This window comes from Lolium rigidum, chromosome 7, assembly GCF_022539505.1.
Source record: "Lolium rigidum isolate FL_2022 chromosome 7, APGP_CSIRO_Lrig_0.1, whole genome shotgun sequence".
Classification (NCBI taxonomy): Eukaryota; Viridiplantae; Streptophyta; class Magnoliopsida; order Poales; family Poaceae; genus Lolium; species Lolium rigidum.
In genome coordinates, this window is record NC_061514.1 from 349,517,488 (window position 1) to 349,526,152 (window position 8,665).

The 8,665-nt window shown below is 49.5% G+C and overlaps 1 protein-coding gene across 2 annotated transcripts; it reads right to left on the reverse strand.

Moving 5' to 3' along the window:
- Positions 1–942: 942 nt before the first annotated feature.
- Positions 943–4,889, reverse strand: LOC124676911 (protein NRT1/ PTR FAMILY 8.3-like). Of its 2 annotated transcripts, none has more exons than XM_047212924.1 (5): positions 4,775–4,889; positions 4,116–4,227; positions 3,686–3,903; positions 2,990–3,540; positions 943–1,819 (listed from the first exon to the last, which is right to left on the reverse strand). In XM_047212924.1, the coding sequence occupies exons 1-5, from the start codon at positions 4,811–4,813 to the stop codon at positions 1,015–1,017; spliced, it is 1,725 nt and encodes a 574-aa protein (XP_047068880.1). In that variant the 5' UTR covers positions 4,814–4,889; the 3' UTR covers positions 943–1,014. The 2 variants fall into 2 exon arrangements, with proteins under 2 accessions (XP_047068880.1, XP_047068879.1); XM_047212923.1 differs by having other exon boundaries at positions 4,116–4,230; positions 4,775–4,854.
- Between the last annotated feature and the right edge of the window lie 3,776 nt (positions 4,890–8,665).

The following is an 8,665-nucleotide window of genomic DNA, read 5'->3' on the forward strand; positions in this document are numbered from 1 at the left end:
TACCAAAGGTCATTTCGAAGTTGTAACACTCAGGATGACGAACTAGTTCTAAATCGTTAGCTTAGGTGGAACTTCAATCACTTTGACAAGTTCTATCAAAAACTTCAAAAAAAATCCCGATCTTACATGGATGAATGCAATGCACATATTTGTGTTCATGTATTTTACGGCCTCTAAACCTTGGATGTTACAAGGAGCACCTTAGCTACGAGAGAGTAGGTTAAAAGATTTCATCATCATCATCTTGATCGTAATGTTTGTCAAGATTTTGTTCTTCTGATTCATCTATGATCGGATGTAATATGCAATGGTGTGCAGTAGGCCCAAGGCCACCAGGGCCATGACCCGGGGCGTAGAGACGGCAAGCAGGCTTCATTGTAATTACGTAGGCCATTGTTTCGCTTTGTAGCTACTGTAGCACTGAAGGCGGCCCGGGACACGCCTCGATCCTGGGTCCGCCACTGATTGGTATGGTGAATTCACCTTATTTGAACTATGGCGATAGCACGCAGTCTCATGTGTGCAACCAAACATCAATGGTGTGCATTAACACATCTAAAATGGATTGTGTGCAACCCACCAAACAAAGAGGATCACCTAGCATGTGATGGCGGCAGCTGCGCCCAACAGCCTCCCCTAGGCCCCGGGGATCCCAAAATTGTTGCATTCTACCAAACGCGTCCTTCCATTCTGACCGTGTAATGTGAAACAAATTCCATGACCTTGCAACTTCTTGTTTAACGAGGTACTGTATTTTTATAATTGCGGTATCATAGATCTTAAAATATGGATTTGTCTTATCTGAAATCGGGTATCATAGATTCTGAAATATTTAAAATGGATTTTTCTTATCTGAAATCTAAAACTCAAAATGATGGATGCATAGCTTTGAATATCCCACATTTGGAGAATGTGAAATCGGAAAAATAAATTTTTGTAATTGGGGGGAGAAAATTGTTATTTTTGTAGGTCTCTGGCTTATAAACCTTTAGAAATGGTGTGATTACAAGGGATTTAGCACTGGATGACAAATTTCTTTAATTTGTACTTACTAGCAAAATAGATATAGACAGCTAAATTTACAAATGAGATTGCTGCAAGGCACCAGTAGAAGTAGTCAAGATGCCCTTCGTTCAGATCATCAGGTATCCATCCAGGGCTATGCCATGCCATTGTCACCCTTGAAACGATGGTGATCATAGCTGAGTTGAAGTAGTTACCGAGAGCGATGGTGAGCAATGCAAACGCCGTCAATATGCTCTTCATGGAGTCCGGTGCCTGGCCGTGGAAGAACTCCAGCTGAGTGATGAAGCCGAAGCACTCTGCCCCAGCGATGAAGATGTATTGTGGGAGCTGCCACACGATGCTCAATAACTCGCCATGCTGGACACTCTCTAGCCTCTTCGTTTCTAAAATAGCAGCTAGTGCCATGGTAAAAAACATAAGGACACGCCCAATCCCGATCCTCTGCAACTGCGTTAGCTCTGATCCACTTGTGAACCATGTGGTCGCTGGTACAATGACTTTGTTCGCAAGAAGAACCCAAAGGGTCACACATACCACTTCAAAGGAACACAAAGAAGCTGGTGGAATTGTAAACGAGCCAAGCTTGGTGTTCATCACAGTTCCCTGCTGAATGAAGGTAGTCTGCATTTGTGAGAATGCAGCACTAAAGAATACTCCAGTTACCCATACTGGAAGCAAGCGGATGAGTATTTTCAATTCCTCAACTTGAGTTATAGTACAGATCCTCCATGAACTTTGACAACTGCTGTTGTCCAAGCGCAGATCAGAAATAACAGCTGCTCTGTCTAAGAACCTGAGCAAAATGATGGGGTGAGAGATATGGGCAATCATGCCAACTTCATACAAAAACACATGATAGCAAGGAATAGCAGTAAAAGCATGACCAAATTATTTACATTTTCTAAATCTCTCAAGTATACCAATTTTATTATTTATACCTTCTCTTCAGAAGTTTAAAGAGCTACACAATATGCAGATTGATAATCTATGGTGTTACGTGGACTACATTTCAGAAATCATCTACTCCCTCCATCCACAAAAGGATGTCTGAACTTTGTCTAGATTTACACCCTAAAACACGTCTAGATACATGCGAATTTAGACAAAACTGAGACATCCTTTTCAAGACGGAGGGAGTAGTATATCTAGAAAGTACATTACTACCAAATAGAAAGAAAAAAGAAAAGAGAAATACTAAATATTCTTACAAAAAAAGTAAAATATTAGGACTTAAATTTGGTGGACAATAACTACTCATCAACTACAGCCAATAAATGTCCCTAACTTGATTGTGTTAAAATGCAGTGTCCAACTTCATCTGACTCTTGATCTAACTGGCTGACTGGCTTTCAGTTTCTGCCATGCCATACTCTAAAAGCTCTTCCAGACTCCCTACACCACTCCTCTAATCGCCGCCATGTCGCACCCCACACATTTCCACGTCGCACCTGACACCCTCCTCTCGCTCCTCTAGCGTCGGCCATGCTCAGACTTTGGAGAACACTCCGTGCTTAGCCTTCCTCTCTCCATCCATCACTTGTCCTGCCCCACAACTAGGGCAACCTCCTCTGTTCGCTATCACTACTTCGCTCATCCTCGCTGGTTTGTGTCTGCTCGCTCCGTCACCAACCAGGAACCTTATTGTCAGCAGCAACTGACCCAAGAAGTCCCAGCAGGTGTCGCTGGACGTTGGGCCCAAGTTCCTTTTATTATGTAACTCATTAGTTTAGTGTGACACTTCCAAGTTCGAAAAAAAAATGTAGGGAAAAAACAACCCTGGGCAAGTTCTGACCAGATAGCCTGCCGAGCATGGCCTAGCCAGGAGCCCCAAGAACCGATCTAGTGAGCTACATGCACATGAATACTTTCAGTTGGAGCTAAATCGTGGGAAAAACAAGGAAATATACCATATATATTGCAAAATTCTCAGGATAGATTAACACAAAAACAGAAAGTGAAGTACCTGAAATCATCAGTATGAGCAAGTTTGAGTTCGCTGTCGTGTGTATTCTTGCTAGTCGCCTCATAAAGGAAAGAGCTATCAGCAGGGAGTTCTAAGCTCATGTTCTTACAAGCGGCAACAATAACCTGTAAAATACTCTTTACTGGTGAACCACTGGGCTCACGCCGCCGGAATATTGGTGTTCCGACCACAAAGCCTACCAGAGCGAGAGCTATGCACGTGGTGACAATACCATATCCTATAGCCCAACTCACATTTTCCTGAACCCAAACTACAATTGTTCCTGAAGTTATCAGACCAAAGATGACACAGATATAAAACAAACTGAAAAAATCTCTTCTCTTTTGCATATCTAGACTGTTCTCATTGTTGAATTGGTCTGCACCAAGTGGAAGCAATGCGGATCTTGCTCCTCCACAACCAACAGCAGCTAGATACAAGCCCGAGAAGAAAATTGCATTTTGAGTTCCCTGTGGTGATGGGCATGAGCTCAAGTTGCATAACTCTGGAGTAGAAGGTATAGAAGCTCCAACTGTAATGAGTACCGCACCCTGCAATATGGATCAGTATTTCATCATAATCTTCTCCCAAGAAATATGCAGCGACTGAATTGTAAAACTATTCAAAATATTTTTCAAATGTAAGAGAAAAGATTGAAATGTGAATGAGATGTGAGAAGGAAAAATGTGATCTTACAAGTAGGTATATTGTGAAGGAGATCAGGACAGTCTTGTAATTGCCCCAGTAAGTGTCCGCTATGACAGCTCCAAGTATAGGCACAAAGAAGCTAGTTCCAAACCAAAGAGAAACAGTTGAAGCGCTTGAGGCAACGCCACCATGGAGAACTGAGCGGATATAAACAACTAGGTTCATGGCGATGCCATTGAAAGCCATGCTCTCCAAGCATTCAAGTCCTGCAGGTTTAGTCAATTAGTACTCCTAATAGATGTTAACTAGCGTATCCTTCTAATAGATGGAAATTTAATACAATTTTAAGACAGTGTTGTTTATCTTGATGAGCACAGAAAACCTTCTAATAGTTGGTCATCAGTTGCCCCATGATCTTTGGTGAAAAAGATTGTAAATTAAAAGGAGCAACAGCTATGCTTAAAACAACAAGGCTCACCGAGAATAATTGCAGGTGCTTTCCAGTCAGAGCTTCTACTTTTAAGCTCTGGCTGTTGACATACTTCCAGTAGAGACTGTGATTCTTCACCATCATGGCTTGTTGCATCATCCTGCTAGAAGACCATGTATCAAATATAAGCATTGTTGAAGAGTAAATCCAAGCCAGCCCATTCGGTGTTTTTCCCATACAAGTCCAACAATCTAAACTCTATTATATGTTATATGGCCAAAAATCGGCAGCGGAAAGAAAGAAGATGCTTAGTGCTGCTGCATTTTTTCTTTAATTTTGTGTCGACATCTCCAGATCACAGCCATCAAAGTTTCCATTTTAAGATGAGCTCTTCCCATATTGATGATACCCATGTCATGAAACGCAACGAACCTAAGTACCTAACACGTACAATCTGTGCAAAAGAAAAAGTACAGACGTGCAGTGCTAATTCCCTAATTCCATGTTAGCAACAGGTTTGCATCAGGATTCGGCAATGCAATATGAAGTTCTCATGTGAGCTGCAAGATCTCACTCTCCAGCACCCAACGTCCTCCCAACCAAAGTTCAAAAAAAAACGTCCTCCCAACCATTCATGCTGCTCAGCGCACTGGAAAAGAAATACAAAAGCTCGGAACCGGTGAAGGGGATCAGCCATTTGGGCGTACCTTGACGAGGATACTCGCGCGCAGGCCGCCCTCCTCCATGGCCTGCCCCAGTGCCCCAGCTGATCCGCTCACTGACAAAAAAAGAATCCTGATCCAGTAGTGCTTCTGGTGGCTGCAGCTGGAGGTAGTGGACTAGTAGCGGTAGAGGAGGCTGGCGGTTGGTGAGGAGGACGTTGACCACGTGGGAGGCGAGGGGCGCTGGGCGCGTCGGTAGCCACTGGGTTCCGATGGGATCCATGATTGCGGCCCCCGCTCGAAGCCTGTTCTACGGACGGCGACGGACACGGACACCACGACCACGCCCACGCCCACGCAGCACTCCTCTGTTGTTGTTCTTTTTTTTTTTTCGAATTGCACTCCTCTGTTTCTCTTCTGCTTCGACTCACTTCCACGCAATCAGTTGTTGTTGCATACGGCCAGTCGATTAGGGTATTCTCCACCAACCCGACGCAGAAAAAACTCCGAAAGTATCCGTTTTGATATGTTTGGATCCCGAAAGTATCCGTTTTGATATGTTTGGATCAGTTGTGGCCTCGTGATCTATTTTGTTGGCTAGAGTGGGTGTCTCCCTGTTGTCCAGGTCTTTTTTAAGTTGGGTTTCTGTGAGATTGATCATGTTGTTGTAGGTTTTTCTCGGTTTTCTCCTAAAAACTGAGCACACTCTTAAAAAAACTGGCTATCAGTTTTTGTTGTCTGTTTGCGTTGGATAGCTTCAGCAGCCTAACGTAAAAAGAATATTTTTAATGATAAAAAATAAATTACATAGTGCGAAAAAAGGAGAAAAAGGTAAAAATTAAGCCCTAGGCTATCGAGGGTTGCTGCCGCCATTGATGCCTACTCGCCGTCGTCCTGGATGGCGACGAGCACGGGAGGTGCCCACCGACATGGCCACTACAAGGCACCCTGCATGGGCGTAGCCGTCGGTGCCGAAGGGGGTCCTTGTTGGTTGGCGCTGATGCATGCGATGTTGTCGTGGGAGGAGGCATGGCGCGGGCGGGTGGTTCCGCACAAGAGTCACCAGAGGGGTGACTGACCTACCCTGGCTAGCGTAGACTCGCGCAGCTGGACGACGAGGCCATTCCAGTGCACGAGTTCCTCCAACTCACTCCTCCTCCTCGGTGAGGTTCGCCGGCTGCACCTTTGGGTTGCCCCCGCAACCGCCGTTGTCATCGCCCGGTCGTTGGCTTGGGTTGCACTCCTAGGACTTGAACGTGCCCTAGTTCGCCGAGTCCAACACGTAGGCTGGATCATCCCACAGATCGGACGAGAGGATAAAACCTGTAGAACGATAGAGAGGGAGAGGGATTGGCGTAATGTGTTGGATGTTGTATTGCACCTCATGGGCGAGTATATATAGAGTACAAGACTTGGAAGCTAAGAAACCTCCTAGGGAGAATATGGAAACAATCCTAATACAATCCCGTGTAATCTATAACTACCAAATATACTCTAACACTCCCCGCGGTCGTAGCGGTATCGACGTGAACAACGAGTAGCGTCGCGGATGGTCGAGCGCGGAGAGAAGCCGAAGGTAGGAACCAACGGGCTGACACTCCCCCGCAGTCATAGCGGGAGCGTCGTGGACGGAGTTGCGTCGCGGATGCTTGGACCGTAGAGGAAGCCGGTGAGGCGTAGGCGAGGTGGTAGCCCTTGTGCCGATGTCGAGGGAGCCGAGAGCGTTGGGCGGTGCAACCTTGGTCGGGGTAGCCGCGCGAGGGGATGCCGTGGTCGATGTCGTGGTCGGGTGCCGGTGTCGAGGTAGCCGCACATGAAGCCGCAAGCGCATAGTGCGCGAGGAGAGTGACGGAGACGCGTCGAGGCAGTCGTGGAGATGGTCGATGCCGAAGTCAATGCAGTCTGAGCCGTCGAGGACGAGGTGCTGCCCTAGTTTTGCCAGAACTAGGCGCACGTCGGGGACGAAGGCATACTCCGTTTTTGCCAGAACCGAGTACGCAAAGACGAAGTCGGCGAAGGCGAGGCGTCGATCCGAGCTTGCCAGGCTCGGGAACGCGTCGGGGACGAAGGCACGGGCCGGTGTTGCCAATACCGGGCGTGCGAGGGCAGGGACCATCATGGACCATGCGCCAGTGTCAGTGGGACCAGCAGAGGAGGCCTCCAGAGCGGTGGCGAGACGCAGAGCGGCGAAGAGGGAGAGGTGCCGATGCAGTCCGCGGTTGTCGATGACGCAGGCGACGAGGTCGTGGTGGACGGAGACGTAGAAGGCGGCGAAACCAGCGGCGGCGAGGAGTGGCCATGGTGGATGCCTAGACTGTAGAGGTGGTCGGCGAGGCCTGCAACGACTAGAAGTGGTCATGCAGGTTACCTGTGGAGGTGCGGCGGCGGTACTCGGAGTAGGCGAGGAAGAACCCGGCGGCTTGACGTAGACCTTGCGCTGATGGTGGCGACCTGCACCGATGGGGCGGCGCGGTAGTAGCCTGGAACGTCGGTGCGCGGGGACGGCGAAGTAGACTGCGTGCGGCGACGTCTCGGCCCGAGGGGCCGGCGTAGCTGCAGGGCGCGAGTCGATGCAGCGGCTGGAGGCCACCAGCAACGTACACACCTTGGAAGGCGCGTCGGAGGCCGGTAGCATGGACCAAAGGCGGCGGCGCTGCGGCCCGAAGGGGCGACGCAACGGCAACCCGTAGCTCGATCGGTAGTAGGCGCGTGCTCGGGGACGTGCTTGGCGAAGACGTGCGCGGGCTCGGTTGATCAGACCGACGGTGGCGCTACACGTGCCATGGCGTGGACTACGCGCCGCAGATTGGAGTCGTTGGCGATGTTGTCGGTGATGTCCCGGGCGATGACGGCGATGACGGACCGGCGATGGAGACCGCGCGGGCGAGACAGCCTGCTGTGTCGCACGTAGGCGTCCCGTGTGTGACGCGTGCGGCCGTGCCGCGCGGTTGATGAAGATGGCCGGTGTTGATCGACGCAGTTGTCGGAGTAGAGACGCGTGGTGACGGTGGCAGTGGGCGACTCAATCCGATCTATGATCGGCAAAACCAAAAAAGAAAACGCCAGTCGAGCGACCGGCGATGCAAAAAGAAAACCAATCTACAGATTGGAAAAAAAAGACTCGAGGGCAGCGGATCAACGGATCGGCGGACGAACCCTCTTACGGGTTGCGCGGCCCCCGGAGTAGGCCATGGAGAGACCTCCCGGGGGCGGCGCGGCGCGGAAGCTGTGCGGCGGCTAGGTCAGGAACTTGCGGCTGATACCATGTAGAAGGATAAAGAGGGAGAGGGATTGGCGTAATGTGTTGGATGTTGTATTGCACCTCATGGGCGAGTATATATAGAGTACAAGACTTGGAAGCTAAGAAACCTTCTAGGGAGAATATGGAAACAATCCTAATACAATCCCGTGTAATCTATAACTACCAAATATACTCTAACAAAACCGATGGCAACGGATCTTGTCACATGCCCTTCACGAAGGGCGGGAGGGAACGCCACCCTCGTAGAGTTAAGGAGCCAGCCCAACATCGGGTGCTTCTTCCTGCCGCTTGAAGAACCCGTCTCGTGGTCGTTCTTCGAGCGCCGGAAGAGCCACCCATTTCCCATGGCGGTGGCGCTGGCGTTGGCAGTGCCGATGGAGGACGTTGGACCGTGGGAGAGAGGGCAATGGCGTGGGAATGAGTGGATGCGGCCCGGGCTCCTTAAATGGCCTGGCACTGAGCACCGGCCTTGCCATCACTGGCGCGCGGAAGGCGAAGCGCGCCATTAGCAAGATGCAGAAATCCGCAGCAACACCGCCCTGCCAGTACTAACGCGCAGCAGGCGAAGCATGGTCGCTGGCAAGCGGGCCCAAGGGATTGCGGCGCGGACGCTCTGTCTGTGGCATGCCCGCAGCGACGCATTTACGACCTAAATTTGGGCAACAATTACTTCT